Genomic DNA, 22,536 nt, shown 5'->3' on the forward strand with positions numbered 1-22,536 from the left:
GTTGTAAAAAAGCCGTAGGTATATTACCTAAGTTTCAACTACCACCGAATTGACAATGTTTCTCCCAAACTTCCAATTTGAATAATGTTCTACTTAAACTACAAAAAATTGTCAATATTCCCCAAATTTAGCAAAAATACATAAATAATCTTAATTTTTTTCATTAAGATAAAATTACTCTTATAAATTCAAAAAAAAAAAATGAAGAAGAAAAAAAAAACCAACCCCAATGCCATGGGATGGTTCGGCCACCTCCAACCTCATGATCAAAACGGGCAGCCAACCATTTTCCCTTTACTCTTTTCCATATGAAAAATTAAAGAGACCTATAACTAATAATAAGTAATAAATGCTGAAATAACAGAATTTTCACCATTTGGATGAGATTTGAAGATCTTGATCCAAAATCTAAACACCAAAAGCAATTTCCAGCGCCTCTTGCACTGGTCAAGTTAATCATGGATTAGTATCAAACAAACACGACTACTAGAAACCAGCAGAAATAAATTGGCCTTATTCACAACAAAAAAAAAAAAAATAAATAAAATCTGCTGCTACAAATCAAGAAATATGATGGGGGATGAAGATCGAAGGTTGTTAAGTTCATGTAATTACGTATATAAATCATCAGAATCCCAAAGATATCAGCTTTCTTGAGTTGAATCTTCGGAGTTTCTGAGTTTGATAAGCAGGAGGAGGGGCTTGATTATATGCTAAAACAATCAATGGACTCATCACATCATCTCCCAAATCTATGGATTCTCCGACTACGTAATTCATCCAAATGAAGCTCATGAGAACGGTGCAACCGACGGGGAGAAAATCCATTGTCGTTTCTATTCGAACCTAACATCTCACAAATGCTTGACAAACCAGAATTGTCATACGTACATGCTTGGCTTCTCCACCTGCCAAAAATCCGCCTTGTCGGGGACCGAAACATGTTCCGGCCAATCCTCATGGGCCAGCGCAATGCGGTAGAAATACCTCTGAAGAGTAGACTCAGTGGGGCTGCACCTGAATATGTACCATTCAGCCGCAGATAGAGAATCCCGGCGAGTATTCCACCCAGGTGGCCGAGGAAGGAGACACCAGGAACTAAGAGTTGGATGAGAATCAACTCCGCCCATGCAACATAATGTGTTGGCACAATTAGTATTCCAAGGAAATCAGTGTAGTTTTCTGACTGAGAATTAAGAACAACTTTCATGGCAAAGAGGACACCGGAAAATCCAACAGCATACTCTGAGTAGTAAGGTCTCTCATAGTCGAAGAACAAGAGAAGGGATTTTGCTAGTACTAGTGTGATTCCCTGGGACATACCAAGAAGAGCAGCAACCATGGAGGCAAATTCTACACTCCCCATTGAAGTTTCCAACTGGATCCCCTTCCATAAGAGTGACATCATGTTACAGACCAAGTGAGGTTCACCCACATGGTAGAATGCCGACAAGAAGAAACGCTTCAGGTCCCTGTGCTGTGACAGCCAAAGTTGATTTTACAGATGAGAAAAACATAGCCATTCAATGATCAAAACGAAGTTTTCCAATAAACCCACCAGTAATCTGATGGGAAGTCATTTCCAATACAACTTGAAAACGATAAAAAGGATTATTACTCTTATCTTCCCTCACCAAATCCTTCCTTCTCATATAGAAACTCCAGACAAAAGGGTGTGGTTAATGTTTCCTTTTCTTCAAGAAACAGAGGATGTCTTCAGGTAAAATGAGATTTGTATCCGCAATCAAAGGAAAAAAACCACAAAGTTAACTTCTTTTTCTTGGATGTACCAGAGGGTAAAGCATCCATTGTTATTGGCACTGTATAGTCCAGTGATAACTTCGTCTATTTAGAATTAAACCCTAGAAAGTTAGTCCCACATTGGATGGATTGCCACATTCAATAGGTGGATTATAAAGATGGTGATGATTCTACGGAGCTACAATCATAACTTGATTTATCCGTTTATGGTAATATCTACTGAGATAGACAAAAACTTAATACAGAAAGAGAGAGAGAGAGGGCGGAATACCTTAAGGATGAGATGGGCATTGAACCAAACCTCGTCGATAGGAGGGATGATGTTGCGGAGAAAGGCAGGCCTCAAATAAATGAGAGTATTTGCGGCGAGAAGGCCGGCAGTGACAGGAGGCTTCCACGGGAGCCTGTAATACTCGCTCGCCGCGTGAAGCGCCAGCAGCGGCAGCATTCTCCCTCTTCCTCTGTCCATCTTTTTCTCACTCTTTCTCGATTCCCACCACAAAGCCCGCTAAATATATCTAACAAAATAAATCCTGTGCATAACGGTTTCCACAATTTCATCAAATGCAAACTTTCAATTTCAAAACAACAAAACATCGTTTCAGATTTTCAATGATGTGTATCAATATGTGTAATCTTTTGTTTGAATTCAAAATATGGGGATAATCTTTTCAGTTATGCTGAGAATTCAAACATATTATGCTTATCTTTAATACTGCACGTAATTTACTGAGATCCTTAAAGGACAATACTACGTTATCCAAACATGTAATTTAGTTTGTGTTACCTATAAAAAAGAAATTTAAAAAAAAAAAAAAAAATTGTAAGTGTTTTTAATCTCAATATGTATGCCACACGAGATCCTAAGATCAGAAAGGCCCATCTTCACCAAGAAAACACTCAACCGCCACAATTAATGGGTTATAGTAGTTTTACAGTTATAAAGTTAATGCGAGTGAACCCTTAGCCCATCCCCCACCCGGCCACCCTTAGCCCATATGGGGTGGCCGGTGAGCCACCCCATGGGCGGAGGTGGCCGCACAGGCCACCCCAGATGGGTTGCAGCCACCCTCAGCCCTTCTCCCATATTCTTAAAAAAAAAAAAAAAAAAAAAAGAGCTATATAATCTTGTGTTTTTGTTCTTATTTAGGTTTGTGCAATAATCCTACGTGGCAGCTACTTATTTGTGGGCACAAAGGAGCTAGTTTATACCAGCCGGCTCCTTAATTTATAGAAGTTATTTTCAAAGTTAATATGAAGCAAATGAACTCTTTTTTTTTTTTTGGGGGGGGAAATCTTGCCTCTAATGACTTTCTCAAAGTAATATGATTTTTAGAAAATGGAGATGAGCCTGTCTTATTATAGAGCACTTCTTGCAGTCTCACCAAATTCAATTTTTGGTGAGACAATTTAATCAAAATGGCCTAAATGTACACTTTTCAGCCTCACCACTTTAACAAAAAAAAGTAGTAAGGTGAAGAGTCCTCACAAAACTTAAAATATAATATTCACTCACATATTCATTAAATAAATATATTTTCTCTCCCTTTCTTTTTGCTTTTCATTTCTCTCTCATTTTTTTCTTTCTCTTTCCCTTTTCTCTTTATCCTCTCTCCCTTCTCTTTTCTTCTCTCTCCTTCTTCAATGAAATCAAAGTATATATTATGCCATATAATTGCATTAAACATTATTACTGCTGAGTGCTAGTAAAGACGAAAAATCCCTTTTTTCAAAAAAAAACTTTATAGAATTGACATGCGTGTGAAAATAAGCCGACGTTATTAACAATCCAAAATCAATCATGAAAAACATTATATTCTTCCAATAGAAATTAAAACTAAGAAAATGAATGAAATATTACAAATTTTTAAAAATATTACCTTAGAATAAGACAAATATTCTTAAAATAGTCCATTAACAAACATTCAAAAATATAGAAGTTAGAGAAAGAATAAATAAATCTTTGAAAAATAATATTTAAATAAAATAGTGAAAGTTGATTGTTAATGTGAGTACTAAATTGTGAGCACAATGAGGGTGGAAGAAAAAGAGAGAATATGAGAGAGTGGGTACAAGGGCCGCCATGGTGTTTTCTTTTTGTGTTTTTAGAGAGCTAATAACAAGTGATTAGAAGAAAATGTGCTGCAAAATGAGAGAAGAAAATAGAGATTAGCCCGCCATCTGTTCCAAGCAAAAGAAAGTTTATATATCTGTCTTTTGTATTCTATTTTGGGAATAATCTCTTTTGTGTGATAGTGATATTTTGGTATATTGGGGCTTTGGGATCTGAGTGATTTTCTCTCTACTATTTATGTACTCCATCTTTTGATAGTGGAGTTTCTCCTAGTCATCTCCTGTAGCGCCCCGACTTTACTTAATGAAAGGCGAATGTGGAAATCTCCAATTGCCACTAAACACTACTATCTCTACCTCAATATCATCAGAGATTATAAATCTCGCAGCGGAAAAAATTATTTTTTTTCTTATGTAACCCTTACAAAACACATCAGAGCTAATAACAAGACTTCTATATTAAACAAATTTATACATTGTACTTTACAAGACAAGAAAACACACTAGTCAAAAGTGCCACAGACGGCACATGGGTAAATGTACATCGAAAGCACCTAGAACATGTCTAACTATAAATACATTTCAAAAGATAGACATCTTCATGATATTCTACAACAAACTAAGGCACCAGAAAGCCTTATCCATAATAACCTAGGTAGACATATGGATCATCTTCACCATCTTCTACATCTGCATCAACATCTATGTAAATGTGATGTTACCACATTTACATAGGCGGATTAATGAGTCCATGGTCTCAATAAGTATAAGAATTACTGACATTTTCAATATGAGCAATCTTTTTCGAAAATATCTCTAACATGTCGATTATAATAACAGCTATGTTAGGTTTTCCAAACAGGCTCATTTTTGTATAATCGATAGTTGATAAAATAAGCACTGTGGAGCTATTTTGTAATAAAATCCATCTATCTTTTCTAAACATACGACTTTATATTTATACATATATGCATTTTACTTGCATCTCATAAAATGAATATGCATATAAATATAAAGAGGTTAACCAAATAAATCACAAAACTTATAAATCACATTATTCAATGTATGTAATGCAATGTCTAGCCTTTCCGACTTTCTAAAGGACTTGAACCTTTCGTTTACGGCTATCAGGAGACACCTTCGGCTCCTCGATTAGTACCTGGCTTCTTATTTTAACCAAAAAGACTCCTTCGGCTTCCATCATTAATATAAGAATACCTATAGTTTTACATTCAACTCTAGGAAGACAAAAAGCTTCTTATTTAACCTGAGAGGCTCCTTCGGCTCTCACCGTCAACAGGAAAACCTTATTGCTTCATATTTAATTCATCTCTTATTCTCGATGTTCAACAATATGCAATAACATATCTCTTAAAATCATTCTTTTGTTTTCACAATCATCTCATTTCATTTCGCAAATTATTTCAATACATGTGAAAATAATTGAAAGCATATAATCATGTTATTCATAAAATATTCAAGCTCATGTAATAATCATACTTCGAAAGCTTTATAAAATGGTATCAATCTCAATAAGTAGTTATACTTACTAAAATAGTATCATGCTCAGTAAGTAGTTATACTTACATTTCACCGTTAAGCTGAATTCCCGCTCTAACCCTTGATTCTAATATTCATTGCATTTGGTACGCCCGCGCGCGACCATATATTAGTTTAAAATTATATTTAAAAGGCTAAAAGGCTAAAATTATCTCTATGCTCTATCCACAATTGGACAACATAATGATATATATCTAAAATATTATAATGTCACTCGGGCACCATAACAACTATATAGCATTGCCACATATTTTTATATGGGCATTACTACGGCATTAATGTAATATTTATCTAAAACTTCTAATATTATTTGGGCATCACAACAACGCTATTATAAAATACCTAATAAAATTTAGGTAACACAACGACATAATTGTAATATTTAAAATGATGATTGAATATAATATCCTTTCTGAGATATTCAATCACACTTTTTCGAGCAATTTAAACACTATAACTACATAAATTAAATTATAATAACTAAAATAGACATAAACTAAGAAAAAAAGAATTATAACTAAGCCAAAGCTTTTAAGTTCTAAAGCTTATAAATATTATAAGTATTTCTCACTTGAAATCTCACACAGAGAGAGAGAGAGAGAGAGCTTTTGTTTTGTGATTGAAAATATGTACAGCCCGGCCTACTTATAGGCTGAATTTTGGGACGAAACTGGAATTTTTATGAAAGCTTAGGACATGGTGGGAAATAACTCTAAAGGTAGTAGAACAAAATTTAAACTGCAGCTTCTTATTGTGGGCGCCGAAATCAGCTTTGGTGAGTTTTGTGAATATTTTGATAATGCGAGGTTTGATACAGAAATAACACGAATTCAATTCATGGTCAATTTCTTTTTTATATGTAAAAAAATTTGAATTTTAGATCCAATAAATTGTACTTTTTTCAAATTTTTAGAATTCCAAAATCTTCCATATTATTTATTTATTTTTTAAATGACACGTAAGAGAAAAGTTAGGTATAAGTTGAATTTATGTTGTGACCTTAACATCTCTTTTCCTGAGAACATAGAATCTGAAATAGACGTGAACCAATTTTTCTTCTTTCTGTAGTTTTATTATTAATTTATTAACCAAATATGCCTACTTGCACCAACCATTTCAAGATAGTCCAGAAAAGTTTGTTTCAATTGCAACCAAATACGCCTACTTGCACCAACCATTTCAAGATAGTCCAGAAAAGTTTGTTTCAACGAGCAACCATTTCAAGATAGTCCAGAAAAGTTTGTTTCAAATTGCAACCAAATATGCCTACTTGCACCAACCATTTCAAGATAGTCCAGAAAAGTTTGTTTCAACGAGCAATTGATATATATATATATATATATATATATATATATAATTCATTTTTATTTTAAGTATAATTAATTAATCTTAAATGACCAATAATCTATAATGTGAATCAAAGCTAGCTCTAACTATCTACTTCTCGGTTCAAGCTGAGAATATTAAATTAGACATCAAATATATTTTTCTAATATATTTGATTTAACTTAAATAAGATGATGCTTATAAACTATGTAAATTGGATGTAGCATTTTTAATGAATTGACATTTTCTTAACCAATTCGTAAATGAATATCTATATATATTTTGTGTGAATGTTATCTAATATAAGATATAATAACACGTTATATGCTACTATATTAGTATAGAATAGAAAAAATCCGCACATAGTGCAGGTTATACGCTCGTTTTTATAAAAATAAAGGGAGTTAAGTAACAAACTATGACTATTTTATGATTATCTAGCGCTAGCAATTTTTATAAAAATTAGCCTCCTTTTCTTTTTTCTTTTTTATTTTTTTTATTTCTAATTCAAGAATTGATTTTTATTGACACATTTCAAGTTATATTATATCTATATAACAGTCTATTAAATAATATTACTCAATTATTTATTTATTTTTTAATAAATTCACACGACAATTTATAATTAGTAAAATGATTAAGTAAAAATTTGACTTATCAATTTAGTTAGTTAGTGACTACCTTGTCAATCATACACCCTTAATGATTTCATCAATTATAAGACCTGTGTCAATTTGTAAGGAGATGCATTAAAAGCTCTAATACCAAAAACATTTCTCATATATATATATATATATATATTAACAAAAGTTAATGTTACATGAATAATAATATATCTACACGACTATATCAAATAACATGTGACTACATTTTTATCTACTATTATCATAATGTTGACGTGACAGTCTCAAACAATCATTAAATATTTTATATTTTTTATTATTAAGATGAACAGAGAGAACATCTTCATTTTTTAGCTATAAGTAAGGTACTGTATACAATACAAATTGAAATCAAGGGGACAAAAATAAAGTTGTTAATCAAAGGCGTTTAACCCAATAAAAATGGATTTCGCTTAAGTGGGGTAAAGAAAAACTACAAGAAATTTCCATAAAAAAACATCATAGAAGACTGTCGGTTAAAAGCAACGTGTAATAACTAGGAAATAGAAATGTCATTATACGAGGTAATGGCCATTCAGTGAGTTTCGCATTGATTGGCACTTCATCGTTTTTCCGTGAAGTAGGTTTCGTTCTTTTGAGTTGTTGCAGCCACTCAATTCTCAAAGTTGAAAGGGGTTTCTCCTCCATCCAAAGTTCATGTAAAATATCTGAGATCCCGCAATATCTTAGCGAGCTTTCGATTAATTTGTTGATTGCTTCTGATTTTCACTATTTATCTGTGAATTTTTTTGATTATCCTCTTGCATTTTTTAATTTTCTTCCTTAAAAATATGTGGTTCAATTTGTTGATTTTTTGCACTTCAGGGAATCTGAGATTGGATCTATTATTCCCGGCTTGCCGGATGACTTGGGTTTGAGATGTTTGGCGAAGATGTCACATGGGTACCATGGGCTGCTTGAAACTGTGTCGAAAAGGTGGAGAGATTTGATCCACAGCTCTGACTATGCCGCCTTTAAAGCGAGAGAAGGATGGTGCGGAGATTGGCTATTTGTTCTTACTGATGGCTCTAGCACTGAGTGGGTTGCCTATGATCCCCAAGCTGATACATGGCATCCTCTGCCCAAGATTTCCACCGCCCATCCTGAGTGTGAGCACTTTGGGTTTTCGTGTGTATGTGTTTGCAGTCGGTTGTTGGTGATTGGTGGGTCTTATAAGCCGCTCGAGCCTGAATTTCCCAATCAAAGGCCTTTCATATCAAATGATGTGATGCAGTTCGATCCATACAAAAAACAGTGGACTAGCATAGCAAGTATGCGAACGCCTCGGTCGCATTTCGCATGCAGTGTTATCGGTGGTAAGGTTTATGTAGCTGGAGGACGCAACTCATCTTGCACCAGAGGGCTTGCTCTTGCTGAGGTTTATGATCCCTTGACAGACAAGTATGTTCATATGTACATCTTTATCTATGTTCAAGTCTTCAAACATGTCCTGGAACTGATTAATAATTGTCATTTTCTTCTTGTCTTCTTTTTAGTATTTGGTAGGAATTTGATGCATACTGACATACTGTAACTAGAAACTATCCCAAAACTTTATTGAATGATGCACATGCTTTTTTTGTACAGATCGAGATTTTTCTCTTATGCATGATACTGTTTAGGGGGCTTTCGGTCTAGCATGAATTTTATTTTGACTTTTATTATACTTGTTCCCAGTCGTACCATCCAGGAAAATTCTGTCCTTGTGCGTGAAATTTTTCATACCAAGAAAAATTATAATAAAAAAGAAAAGAAAAGGCAATGATAATGGAGAAATTGGGCCTTCATTGCAAAGGGATAAATCTGGTTCGGCAGCGCATTACGATAACTTCTTTTTTTCTTCTCCTTAATGGGATATGAGATTGTCCTCCAAACACTAATCCTGAAACAGGCCCCTATCTAGTTTCCGTTAGCAAACGTTCATGAACTTACTCTTCTGTCTCTCAGTCGGCATTGGAACCTGACCCAACAAGGTCTCTTTCAGCGATGGGATAAAAATAATTGGAATCAAACCTTCAAACATGGAGAGTCATACGAAGACTACCTTTGGAGCAAAATCGTCCTTAATTCTGAGGGAAGTGCTATGTTCAGATTGCACAGAGAACCATGCCATTCAGCATTGGCATAGCTAGGTGTTGGCTTAAGCAATGGTGAGAGTACCTGAGCCAGTGATGACATTGGCAGGAGAGGCTAAAGGAAAGATTCCACCTCTCTCTCATGAATAAATTTGATGGATCGTACCAATACGAGTGCTGCTTTCAGATGCATTAGAACCTGTTGCTGTTTGTTCCCTTTGTGGGAGTCAACTGCTTGCTAGTTTGTCCAGAAAATCTCTTATGTATTGAGTTTCCTATAGTTGAACCAATTCTTGGTAAAAGTTTTGCCATATTTTAGGTAGGTAAAGAGCGAGGGGGTCTTCGAGACTATGAATATTTTGGTAACCATATATGCATATAAAATGACAGCAATGGAATGCCAATCCTCAGGCTTTATTTGTAAAGTCTCTATTCCTTGGTAGTCCAAAATTTTCTTTTTGATTCAGATCTGGCGTTTTCTTTTTGCGTCCGTTTGATTGCAGCAGTAGTTTTCTTGCAGCTTGTACGCTGCTCTGTCATAGGCTTGCTTCCTTCCGGCTTGTAGGCCACAAAGATAGGCATAGGAGAAAGAGATATGAGGTGCAATAGGGGGAATGAGTAGAAAGGTCATGAATGAGATGGGGAGATTTTTTAAGGAATAGCCTTGAATCTTGAGAATGAGAATGTAGGGGTTGTTGTCTTTGGTACTGCTACCGCAATTAAAGAAGGAGATCAGAACAAAGAAGGAAAGTAGGCTTGACCGTGGTTGGCTCTCAGGCCTTAGCCCTGTCTTCTTATGTCGGAGTGAAAGTGCTTGGCTTTCCCCATGTGTGACCATAATGGGTGAGCCTTTGAATCAAAAGGTTAGAAGCCAACCCTCTCATTGATTGATCAATGCGAACTAACTGAATACTTGTTCCATAAATTCCCTGAATTAGTTTTCTATTTCCATAAAGGATATAATTGACAACTCAACTAAAATGGGAAATTCCCTGATAAAGCTGCTTGCAAGCTCTGGGAGTACTCGACTGAAAGGAGAGGGCTTTGCAGCTGCTGCCCAACAAGGTGGATGAACCTTGCAGAGGAACTATTGATACAAACACTGGCCCCAAGTCTCTATATTCCCAATTTGGTCAATTCTAACTAAGATGGGAAATTCCCTGATAAAGCTGCTAGCAAGCTTTGGTAGTACTCAACTAAAAGAAGAGGGCTTTGCAGCTACTGCCCAACAAGGTGGATGAACCTTGAGGAGGAACCCAACAAGAAAATGGCTGCATCAGTTTTCTTGCTGCATCCGTTAATAGCCGAAAACATAAGTAGACAATTTGGGATTTTCCTTGGGAGGTATTGGGAAGGAATTGGAATGTAATAATATCTATTCATATAGTTACACAAGAAAAGGTTCTCTATTGATTCAAACGATGTGCCTGCGGGATAGGGATAGAGAAAGAGGAAAAAGCTGAAGATTTGACATAGTGGAGTTTTTTCAAAGAGGAAAAGTCAACTCAATTTATTTCGTACCTTTCGCTCAATGAGAAAATGGGCAGATTTTACAGGATCAAACCTATTGGACTTGAGGAATGATGGAAGGGTATAAAAAAAAAAAAAAAGAATTTAAAAAAAGAAGAAATGTTTGTGCTTAATGGAAAAGAATGTGACCTGTACCTGACCAAGCCAAGGAACTTTGCCAGGCCAAGTCGAGCAAGGGGAAGATTATTGTATTTCGTGGACTGTATTTCACTTGACTCAACTCATTATTTTGATGTTACTGTTTTTGCTGGAAATTTAGTGCTCTTTATTTTTTAAAAATTACTGTAGTGCATAATCACCTCATTTGATTAGCAAAAACAAATAAGGTAACTTTATTTAAATTTCTCCCTGCTTTTTTCTTCGGTAATGTTCAATATTGGTTATAACCAAGCACAATTTGCAGGTGGGAGGAACTGCCGCCAATGCCCAATCCACTGATGGACTGCTTAGGCTTATCATATAAAGGCAAATTTCATGTGCTGAGTGACCAGGTGGGCCTGCCACACCAAACAACCTCTGAGGTTTTCAGTCCATTGGATGGAACATGGTGCACTGTGGAAGACGTCTGGCCTTTCTCAAGGGCAATGCAGTTTGCAGTTCAGGTGATAGGGGATGATCGTGTATATACTGCTGTAGATTGGGGTGAGAGCTTAATTAAAACAAGGGATGGGGAAAAAGGGGACTGGCACGATGTAGGTTCAGTTCCTTCAGTGGTTCTTCCTGGCCACTCCCGCCCATTGGAGGCCTTTGGTTATGGGTTTGCCACATTAAGATGTGAATTATATATTCTGGGAGGGAAGGCTCTCAAGTGGGAGGAATCACCAGGACCTGGGAGGTTTGACATTGTAAAGTTGGGTTTGGCAAGGGTTTGTGACCCTTCAGTCAGGCCATTAAGATGGAGGGAAACTAGACCCATGTGTCTGTCAGCACGTGGCTCTATCATAGGATGTGCATCCATGGAAGAGAAATCTTCATTTTGCTCAAGGTAATGTAATGTAATCTTTGATGGCGAACTCAACTAAAGTTAACAAAGCCTTAATGGTGGTTTTGTTGATTGTTGTGCAAAACCCTGTATAATCTTCAATGGGGAGTCTCCAAGAGTCATCTATGCCATTCATTGGGTTTGCCTTCATGTGACTGGAGAGACTTCAATGTTCAACTCTTTCATTATTTTTTTTAGCTGGGGGGTGTTGTATTGGGCGTTACATGATATGGGATGATTTAATTTCAATTTGTATTTCTGAATGTGAGCCTCTTCTGTTGGTTTTTTGTTGTTGATGCTTTTCTGTTAGTTTTTCAAGAATTGAGATCCCCTCCAATTGAGTAAAAATTGGAGATTCTCTAATTGTTAATCGTGGTCTTTCATTTTAAATCTAATGGTCTATAAAATGCCTGCTGTTTTTGTATAAACGAGGCATTAAATACTGGCTTTTGTTTTACAGAGGTTTAAATGATTTTATATACTATTAGATTTAAAATGAAGGGTCACGATTAACAATTAGAGAATCTCTAATTTCTCCCCAATCGGAGGGGATCCGGATCCATTTTTCAAATGAGTTTTGAGAAGTGGGTTTTTTTCTTTTGGCTTTGTCTGCTGAATGAAAATGGTTATGCACGTGCTTAGGGGTGGCAGAATATCCCACTCCTTCCGAAGAAAGAGATTGCTAAGACTTGCAAAGAATTGACATGAAATCTGGAAAAGATTTGTTAACCAAATAATAGAGCTGCCTAAGTGCTCTTAGGTAGATTTAAAAAGTTTAACTAAGAAGTACAATCTTTTTCTGAATGTTGACTGAAAGAATCCTAGTAGGCATTTATACTACACTTGCATAAGAATGTTCCTTGATGTTATTAGATGTTTGATATTGTGGAGATATATGTCCATTTCTGATCTTTCCCAAGTAATTTGCTATTTGTTTGCCTTTTCTTTTTCCTTGAGATTCGCTGTTTTCTTCATATTATGGACTTGGTTATGGGTGTTGTCTTTCCCTGGAGAAAAGTTTTCCCTCTTCTTCATATCTTCCCTTTTTTCCTTTGGGATATCCATTCATGAAGATGGGGAAAAAATGGGCTGTGATTGCATAATCTGAGTAATTGATGATGAGGTTTCCTCTACCATCAACTACTGACCGAGTGGTTTTTCCGTGATATCACCCTTGCATAAAAAGAAAAATGGTGCTGAAACGTTGCATGATATGGCATTGATGATAATGAGAATTTATAGGGGAATGTTGTAACACTCCAGTCACACATTGAAAAGGCGGCCAGCGCTTTTATTAAATTGTTGCATAATGATATTTTGACATTTTGTTGGCAGTACCTTTTGTTTTTTTTTTTGGCAAATACAACTAAAAACAAAGCAAACCAAGAAACACGAGAAGAAAGGAAACTACAATGGCCAAGGAAAGGGATGAAATTTTAATGCATATATTTTTAATTGTAGAGACGGCATATCTAGCAAGATTGTGCGCATGCCAATTAACATCGCCATGAACTTCGGGAAAGGATTAGATTGAATAAAATTTAGTAGTTGAAGATCATTGACATAAACAGTTCCAATTGTCAATCTAGTGAAAATCCCTGATTGAAAAAGACAAAAACATCTTGCAAGTCACCCTCGTTGGTAATAATATTATGCAGGGCTAGCCCAAGGCTGCTTGTTTTCTCTAAATTATGCAGGGCTACAGGAGCACCACTAGGCCAAATCACACTCCAAAAAAATGAGAAAAGCATCTCACTTTGATTAGCCTTGGGGGATTTCTCTCCTAATAATTGAACTCTAATAGCGATCTTTTGTCATCTAATTCCTCGTACTTCACATCACATATGGTTGAATGCCGATGTCAGCTTTGATAATGATTGGTGTTCAGGGGGAGGGGGGTGTGGAAGGGATCTCTGGAGGCCGGTCAATTGGCTTATGCATGTGTTGGTATCAGAAGCTGTGTGCTCTGTTTTTGTATGCTTCCAGGGATTGAGGAGGGCATGACGTTGCATTTTAAGAGATTGACATCATATTTCTTGCTATATAAGCAATTACAACCTTCACCCTTTACCCAGCTGACCTTCAACATTCACTACCAACCTGCCTAGTCATGGTAATGTCACCCTTACTTCTGTTATGAATTTCTAGAGCCCTGGATCAAATTTTTCTACTTTCTTACATTGTTTTAGTAACTCCTTCTGATGTAATAAACAGAGAAAAATTTCCTAGGATTTATCATTTGTGCAGTCGCCAATTACTGTTCTTACTGCTAAAATACCATTTGATGTTTCTCCTTCCCTACTTTTTAACCCTTGTTTTTAATTTTCTCTTCCTTTGTGGAGGTTTATAAATATGGATGTTCCTGCATGTCTCTCTGTTGTAGGGGTTGAACGATGAAGTTGGTGTCAAAGATTCTGGATACCAACCCATGAGGATGAGGAATCCGAGACAAGGAGGATTTAAAGCCACCTATTGCATCTTTGGTAAGTGATCAATGCACCACATGATCATAGTTGTTTCAAAGAAAATTTTTCGTCAAATGAAAATGGCTTTGATTTGTGTCACGTGCCAATCTGCATACGACACAAGTTGGGGTGTCCAACATGCTCAACTTGCGTTCTGTATGCACAGGACACAGAACACAAGCCATACTAAGCATGTTGGAGACATTAACGTCACTAGTTTTATATATTGCAGTGATGATGGGGCTGGACAACATAGGCTTTGTGGCTAACATGGCAAGCTTGGTTTTATATTTCATGTTCATCCTGCACTTTGACCTCTCTGGTTCTGCAAACACAACCACAAACTATTTGGGTACAGCATTCTTGCTGACAATCGTTGGAGGGTTCATCTCTGATAGCTATATGACTCGTCTCAATACTTGTCTACTCTTTGGTGTGATTCAACTACTGGTAAAGTTTACTTCTCTAAGTAGAAACAATAATCCTCTCCTTGCTATAGACATCAATGATATATATGCTTTGGGGTGTTCTCTACTTAATTTCAGGGATATATTTTGCTCAAAATTCAATCCCATTATCATAAACTGCAACCTGAACCTTGTGGGAAGTCTACCTGCGTTCATGGTACAAAAGCTTTTCTGTTTTATGATTCGATAGGCTTGCTGGGACTTGGAGGAGGTGGAATCAGAGGCGCTGTTCCAGCTTTAGGGGCTGATCAGTTTGACGACAAGGATCCTGAAGAACGCAAGCATATAGCCACCTTCTTCAATTGGTTTCTGCTTAGCATTACCATTGGGGCTTCCATTGGTGTAACATTTGTGGTGTATGTCAGCTCACATGTTGGGTGGGACAAAGGTTTTATCATCTCCATGTCGTGCGCATTTGTTGGTCTTGTCTTTGTTGCATTAGGAAAGCCATTTTATCGTGTTCGGGTGCCAGGAGAAAGTCCATTGTTGAGAGTCTTACAGGTTTTGGTGGTGACAGTGAAGAACTGGAAGGTAGATGTACCCAACTCGGATGAACTCTATGAGCTACGCGATCACAAGTCTCTTTCAAATGGAGAGCTCATCCCTCACAGCAACCAGTTCAGGAGGATTTCTTAGCTATATAAAAAAAGTAAATTTAATTATTTAATCAATATTTTTGTGAAGACAACCTATGTATAACTGATCCGACTTATATGTTTGACTAGATTACTAGACAAGGTGGCTTTTCTGCCAAAAGGCATGGAGGCAAGAAAATGGAGGGTGTGCAGGGTAACACAAGTAGAAGAAGTGAAGATTCTGGCAAGGATGATGCCCATCCTACTAAGCACCATCCTCATGAACACATGTTTAGCCCAGCTGCAGACCTTTTCTGTCCAACAAGGGACCATCATGAACACACGCATTGGCCAATTAAACGTCCCACCAGCCTCAATTCCGGTGATTCCTTTAGTGTTCATGTCCCTTCTCATACCGGTCTACGAATTCGCCTTTGTGCCAATCTTGCACAAAATCACCGATCACCCCAACGGCATAACCCACTTGCAGAGAGTTGGGGTTGGACTTGTCCTCTCCGCACTCTCAATGGGAATAGCAGGCATCATAGAGGTGAAGAGGAAGCACGAATTCATCCACCACAATTATCGCATCAGCCTCTTTTGGCTTGCTTTCCATTATGCCATCTTCGGAATTGCGGATATGTTTACACTCGTGGGGCTGCTGGTGTTTTTCTATAAGGAGGCTCCTGCCGGCATGAGATCCCTTTCCACTTCCTTCTCCTGGCTCTCTTTGTCTATCGGCTACTACTTGAGTTCTGTGTTCGTTGAGCTCATAAACTTGGTCACTGGTAAGCTCAGTAAGAGCAAGACGGGGTGGCTGGAAGGGCGCGACATGAATACAAACCATGTGGAGCGCTTCTACTGGTTCTTGGCAATTCTCAGCGCTCTCAACTTCGCCAATTATGTGTTTTGGGCTAAATGGTACAAGTATAAAACAGATGTTCCGATTGCTGAAGAAATGCTACTCAGATCAAGCCAAGCAGGCGGCGTAGATCAATCATTGTCTGCCAGTACTATGAGCTTTATATCCAAAAACCAAGAACAAGAAGATCAGAGGCAGAATGGGGTTAAGTAATCTTACATGACAACTTAATTACCTTGATCACCATTCTGAAAGTTGAGCAAGTAGTGTCCTCATTATATATTACATAATATTTATACAAACCTTCCTCCTCCTCTGCAATCCAACAAAAAAGGGAGGAAAGTTTGCTTTTTTGATAATATGTATGCTCTATAGCTGAATAAAGTACTTTCATATGTATATTTGAAGTGTTAATGAATGGTGGGCAAGATTTAGCATCGAGTATATTTCTCTTGTACTCATCGACTAGCAGCAAAAGCTATCCTGAGGGTAGCCATTTTCTTTGTTGATATCATAGTGTGTATTTTTGTGCTCGAATAATGAATACTCCTTGAGGAGTCTTGATGATGTTTGGCTATAATTTACCTTCTTGCATTTTGTTTGTTGCTGCGATTTGAGACATCAGTAAGTTAAAATATATGCGCTAGTAAAAAAGAAACAAAATACAAAAAACAAACTGTAAAAAGTGAATCTAAATTAAAGTTCTCAGCAATTTTTCTTTTAATATAGACAACTAAATGGAGGGGAGTGGTTGTGACCACGAGATCCGGTGTAGAACAAACTGATTGCTCGATTATGGTGCAGACCAGATCTAATGCAGTATGTTCTGCGCCAGATCAGGATGGTTGCAATCACAAGATCTGGCTCATGAGGGTGGTAGTGATCATCTCAATGGCTCGGGGTGGTGCGCAACCACCCCCCTTAGAGTTTGATAGGGGTGACCATCCACCTCCTCACCCCGAGAGAGGGTGGTCGGCCTGCCATGATAGTGACTCCTTAAAAGTGTAAAATAGAGGGATGGTTAGGCCACCCCTCGTATACTTTCCTTTTCCAATTTTTTAAAGATTGCATGTCATTCCTTAGTCATATGGATTATCGAAGTCAGTTTAGTGGCAATATGGGAAGTCATTCAGGTCGGTAGCATCGGACTAGTTGATCGGTTTTGGCGCCCAGCCTTAGATTTAGCTCTACTTTGGCATTTCCAAAGAGACAATATTCCATTTATTATCACAAAGTCTTCTGTATTAATGCCTCAATACAATCAACAAAGAAAATGGCCGTTCTCAGGATAGCTCTTTGCTGCTAGTCGATTAGTACAAGAGAAAGATACTCAATATGCCAGACTCCCAACTGATAAAAGATATTAAATCCAAGAAAACATTTAGTTCTGAATCTTGCCCACCATTCATGCATGAACACTTCAAATATACATGAGAAAGTACTTAATTTATTAATCAGTAGAGCATACATATTAAGTTGTCATGCATGTAAGATTACTTAAACCACATTCTTTTTCTGATCTTCTTGTTCTTGGTTCATGGGGGCGGCTTGGTTTTTAGTTATAAAGCTCAGAGTACTAGCAGACAATGACTGATCTACGCTGCCTGCTTGGCTTGATCTGAGTAGCATCTCTTCATCAATGGGAACATCAGTTTTATACTTGTACCATTTTGCCCAAAACACATAATTTGCAAAATTAAGGATGCTGAGAACTGCCAAGAACCAGTAGAAGCGCTCCAGGTGATTCTTGTCCATGTCACGCCCTGCAAGCCACCCGGTCTTGCTCTTACTGAGCTTACCGGTGACCAAGTTGATGAGCTCAACGAACACCGTGCTCAAGAAGAAGCCAATGGACAGAGAGAGCCAGCTGAAGGAGGTGGAAAGGGATCTCATGCCGGGAGGAGCCTCCTTGTAGAAAAACTCCAGCAGCCCCACGAATGTAAACATGTCAGCAATTCCAAAGATGGCATAGTGGAAACCAAGCCAGAAGAGGCTGATGCGATAATTGTGGTGGACGAATTCATGCTTCCTCTTCACCTCTATGATGCCTGCTATTCCCATTGAGATTGCAGAGAGGACAAGTCCAACCCCCACTCTCTGCAAATGAGTTATGCCGTTGGGGTGACCGGTGATTTTGCGCAAAATCGGCACGAAGGCGAATTCGTAGACGGGTATGAGAAGGGACATGAACACTAAAGGAATCACGGGAATTGAGGCTGGTGGGACATTCAATCTGCCAATGAGTGTGTTCATGATTGTCCCTTGTTGGACAGAAAAGGTTTGCAACTGAGCTAAACATGTGTTCATGAAGATGGTGCTTATGAGGATGGGCATCATCCTTGTCAGAATCTTCACTTCTTCCACTTGCGTTACACTGCAGACACTCCATTTTCTTGCCTCCATGCCTTTTGGCAGAACTGCCGCCTTGTCTAGTAATCTAGTCGAACATATAAGTTGAACAAATCAGTTATGTAACACTCAGTCCTAAATGAAATGATATTGTTCGCTTTGGGTCAAGCCTGCACTGTTTTATTATTTGGTTTGAAAATATTGATTAAATGATTAAATTTTTTTTTTTTTTAATGGGATTAAAGCTAATAAATCGTGCCTGAACTGGTTGGTGTGGGGGATGAGCTCTGCATTTGAAAGAGACTTGCGCTGGCGTAGCTCATAGAGTTCATCCGAGTTGGGAACATCTACCTTCCGGTTCTTCACTGTCACCACCAAAACCTGCAAGACTCTCAACAATGGACTTTCTCCCGGCACCCGAACACGATAAAATGACTTTCCTAATGCAAGACAGACAAGGCCAACAAATGCGCACGACATGGAGATGCTAAAACCTTTGTCCCACCCAACATGTGAGCTGACATACACCACAAATGTTACACCAATGGAAGCCCCAATGGTAATGCAAAGCAGAAACCAATTGAAGAAGGTGGCTATAAGCCTGCGTTCTTCGGGGTCCTTGTCGTCAAACTGATCAGCCCCTAAAGTTGGAACAGAGCCTCTGATTCCACCTCCTCCAAGTGCCACCAACCATATCGAAGCATAAAACAGCAAAGCTTTTGTTCCATGGACGCAGGTTGACTCCCCACAAGGCTCAGGTTGCAGTTTATGGTAATGGGATTGAATTATAAGCAACACATATCCCTGAAATTAAGTAGAACACCCCCAAAGCATATATATCATTGATGAACCCCATTGCTGACATTTGTTTCTACTTAGAGAAGTAATTAAAGTTTACCAGTATTTGAATCGATCCAAAGAGAATACAAGTGTTGAGATGAGTCATATAGCTATCAGAGATGAACCCTCCGACAACTGTCAGCAAGAATGCCGTGCCCAAAAAGTTGGTGGTCGTGGTTGCAGAGCCAGAGAGGTCAAAGTGCATGATGAACAAGAAATATAAAACCATGCTTGCCATATTAGCCACAAATCCTATGTTGTCCAGCCCCATCATCACTGCAATATATAAAACTAGTGATGTTAATGTCGACACCAACATGCTTATATGGCTTGTGTTATGTGTCGTGTGCATACAGAACGTAAGTTGAGCGTGTCGTATGCGAATTGGCATGCGCCCGACACAAATCAAAGCCAAATTCATTTGAAATACTTACCAAAGATGAAATAGGTGGCTCTAAACCCTCCTTGTCTCGGATTCTTCATGTTCATGGGTTGGTGTTCAAAATCTTTGACACCAACTTCATCGTTCAACCCCTACAAGTATGAATAAACAGTACAGATTTGAGAAACTGACACACGTAAGAACAGTAATTGGCGACTGCATAAATCCTCTGTTCATTACACCAAGAAGTACTATAATTAGCTTTATTCATAAGAAGAAAAAAAAACTAGAAAAATCTCATCCAAAGCTCTAGAAATGATCCCATTACCATGACTAGGCAGGTTGGATGTCAGCTGTGTAAATGGGGAAGGTTGTAAATGCTTTATATAATAAGAAATATGATGTCAATCGCATAAAATGCAACGTTGCCCTCTTCAATGCCTGGAAGCGTGCAAAAACAGGCCACTACGGCATCTGATACTAAAAGTGCATAAGCCAATCGAGCGGCATTCCAGAGATCCCAACATTGTCAAATAGACGGCGCTGATATGAGCACACAACCATGTGATGTGAAGTACGAGGGAGTAGATGACAAAATATCGCTATTACGTGACAGGAAAAACCAGAGTTCAATTATTTGGAGAGAAATCTCCAAAGCTAATCGAAGTGAGAGGCGTTTAACATTTCTTGGAGTGTAAGATTATTGGCATCCATGAAAGAGCCGCCTTGGGCGACTACCCTGCAAGATGTTGATTTTGCCTTTCTCAGTCAGGACTGTCCACTAGATTGACATTTGGAACCCCTTATCTCTCAAAGTCGTCAACTCTTGAATTTTATCAGTTGGAATGGGAATACTTCCAAACACATCATTGGTAGCGGCCCACTTGGCGAGATGGTTTGTACTTCTAAAAACTTTTGTAGCATTCCAAGTTTGAAAGTACTGTAGTTTCAACTGAAACAAAATAGTCACCCTCAATCAACAAATTGTTGCAACCTTGAGAGATAGCAAGATCTTTCCTGTAAGAGCAGCTATGGATTCTCACTTGTTCAAATCAGTGGAATGAAGTTTTTTGATAAATGCTGAGATCAGTGGCGGAGCCACATAGGAATTTGGGGGTGCCAAAAGATTTTAAATTTTTTTTTCCCAAAAATTAAACAAAAATAAAAAATAAAAAATCCAAGGATGCTGGTAAATTTTAATAATGCCGAAACTTAATACATATGTATGGTAACAAAAAAAAATCCTTATTTAATACATATGTATGATAAACTTTAATATCCATATGATTGTTTATTTTGTTGTTTAATGTTTATAAACTTTGATTGTCTCTTACAGGGTCGTGATTTAACTTAAAAATTTTAGGTTCATGAATAAACTTTAAGTTTATGAATTGATTGATTTAACTTGCTGAAAGCTTCAATTTAGATTCGATACTTGATGATTTTGTTCTTCTAAAAGATTGTAAAGTGCAATTCTAGACACTTTTTTTTTTTTTTGATATATATGGTGCCGACATGTTACATTTTTAATATATCAATTTGAGCACATATTTATGAACTTTTATAGATATTTTTTTTGTGATGCATATATTATGTGAATTACTAAATTTTTTGGGTGGAGAAAATTTTAGGACGCTAAAAAAATTTTAGCGGCACCCTCAATATGAATTGTCTGGCTCCCACATTGGCTGAGATGATTTTACCTAATGAGTTGCTTAGGACAGGAGCAGTGGTTGAAAAATAAGCATTTTAGTAGCAACATCAAGTTAATCTTCAAATAACCTTTGGGATGGGAGGAGGTTACCAAATAGGTTGACCAAAAGAAGATGATTTCCAAGCTTGGAGATGGGTCCAAATGACATTTGAGATTGACTTCAAAGTATTGGAGATCTTAATTTTATCCGTTCATAAAGTTGATTGCAATAATGCTAATTGGTATGCGCATAAATTAACTCGAAAAAAAAGTGTAAAAATCTCATTCCCTTTAGAATCCAATGTATTAGGTTCATGTGTATCTTCTGGTCCCAATTCCATACCACAATATCCAATAATCATTCCTTATCTTTTATAGTTTTTGCAATTATCGCCTTCAACTTTAAAAAGTGTCAATTTAGGATTATCATCTTTTAAAAGTTTGCATTAATGTCACCTCTTCTATTCAAATTCAGTGTTAAATCCTAATAGAGAAAGTGAAATCCCTAAAATACATAGTCAAAATTCAAGGTATTTTTGTAATTTTATAAATATATTAAGGGTATTTTGGGGATTTTACTCATCAACGCTAGATTTTGAAGGGAGGGTTGACATTGCAAATTTATGAAAAGATAGTAACCCTAAATTGGTTTAAGTTTAAGGCTATGTTTGCAAAAGTGATGAAAAAACCAAGGGTGGTAAATAAAGTTTTTCATTTTTATAAATAACGTTAAGCGTATAATAAAATTGTAGTAAATTAATGAATCCACGATTGAATTTGTATGTGGTTGGATGAGAAATTGTGGAGTCGGTCAAGCGCAATCTAAAAAAATCTATAATAAAAACAAAGTTGGAACCAAAATTCTGGCCAGACAAATTAAGTGGTAGCATGAGTCTTGTCGAGTTGTCGGTATATTTTCTCTATAATCTTGCTG

At 37.2% G+C, this 22,536-nt stretch overlaps 4 protein-coding genes across 4 annotated transcripts; 2 read left to right on the forward strand and 2 right to left on the reverse strand.

Moving 5' to 3' along the window:
* Positions 1-557: 557 nt before the first annotated feature.
* Positions 558-2,230, reverse strand: LOC132167671 (rhomboid-like protein 14, mitochondrial). Its single transcript, XM_059578683.1, has 2 exons — positions 2,033-2,230; positions 558-1,477 (listed from the first exon to the last, which is right to left on the reverse strand). The coding sequence occupies exons 1-2, from the start codon at positions 2,228-2,230 to the stop codon at positions 740-742; spliced, it is 936 nt and encodes a 311-aa protein (XP_059434666.1). The 3' UTR covers positions 558-739.
* A 5,682-nt stretch (positions 2,231-7,912) lies between these two features.
* Positions 7,913-12,263, forward strand: LOC132167964 (F-box/kelch-repeat protein At1g16250). Its single transcript, XM_059579018.1, has 3 exons — positions 7,913-8,041; positions 8,208-8,783; positions 11,391-12,263. Coding segments are annotated over exons 1-3 (1,164 nt in total). The 5' UTR covers positions 7,913-8,039; the 3' UTR covers positions 11,977-12,263.
* Positions 12,264-13,827: 1,564 nt separating this feature from the next.
* Positions 13,828-16,751, forward strand: LOC132175514 (protein NRT1/ PTR FAMILY 4.6-like). The gene is made up of 6 exons (XM_059587518.1): positions 13,828-13,912; positions 14,018-14,082; positions 14,353-14,452; positions 14,667-14,884; positions 14,980-15,518; positions 15,627-16,751. The coding sequence occupies exons 1-6, from the start codon at positions 13,828-13,830 to the stop codon at positions 16,549-16,551; spliced, it is 1,932 nt and encodes a 643-aa protein (XP_059443501.1). The 3' UTR covers positions 16,552-16,751.
* Positions 16,752-17,604: 853 nt separating this feature from the next.
* LOC132166896 (protein NRT1/ PTR FAMILY 4.6-like) lies at positions 17,605-20,566 on the reverse strand. Its single transcript, XM_059577753.1, has 5 exons — positions 20,238-20,566; positions 19,962-20,061; positions 19,586-19,803; positions 18,947-19,491; positions 17,605-18,775 (listed from the first exon to the last, which is right to left on the reverse strand). The coding sequence occupies exons 1-5, from the start codon at positions 20,238-20,240 to the stop codon at positions 17,836-17,838; spliced, it is 1,806 nt and encodes a 601-aa protein (XP_059433736.1). The 5' UTR covers positions 20,241-20,566; the 3' UTR covers positions 17,605-17,835.
* Positions 20,567-22,536: the final 1,970 nt, after the last annotated feature.

Source organism: Corylus avellana, chromosome ca1, assembly GCF_901000735.1.
Source record: "Corylus avellana chromosome ca1, CavTom2PMs-1.0".
Lineage (NCBI taxonomy): Eukaryota > Viridiplantae > Streptophyta > Magnoliopsida > Fagales > Betulaceae > Corylus > Corylus avellana.

Coding starts and splice junctions, on each gene's coding strand:
- LOC132167964 (XM_059579018.1), top strand. Junction 8,784..11,390: donor TATGATCCCTTGACAGACAA/GTATGTTCATAT, acceptor CACAATTTGCAG/GTGGGAGGAACTGCCGCCAA.
- LOC132175514 (XM_059587518.1), top strand. CDS start 13,828: ATGTCAGCTTTGATAATGATTGGTGTTCAGGGGGAGGGGGGTGTGGAA. Junction 14,453..14,666: donor AGCCACCTATTGCATCTTTG/GTAAGTGATCAA, acceptor TATATATTGCAG/TGATGATGGGGCTGGACAAC. Junction 14,885..14,979: donor TTGGTGTGATTCAACTACTG/GTAAAGTTTACT, acceptor ACTTAATTTCAG/GGATATATTTTGCTCAAAAT.
- LOC132166896 (XM_059577753.1), bottom strand. Junction 19,492..19,585: donor TTGGATCGATTCAAATACTG/GTAAACTTTAAT, acceptor ACTTAATTTCAG/GGATATGTGTTGCTTATAAT. Junction 18,776..18,946: donor CCCCACACCAACCAGTTCAG/GCACGATTTATT, acceptor ATGTTCGACTAG/ATTACTAGACAAGGCGGCAG.
- LOC132167671 (XM_059578683.1), bottom strand. CDS start 2,230: ATGGACAGAGGAAGAGGGAGAATGCTGCCGCTGCTGGCGCTTCACGCG. Junction 1,478..2,032: donor ATGCCCATCTCATCCTTAAG/GTATTCCGCCCT, acceptor TGGCTGTCACAG/CACAGGGACCTGAAGCGTTT.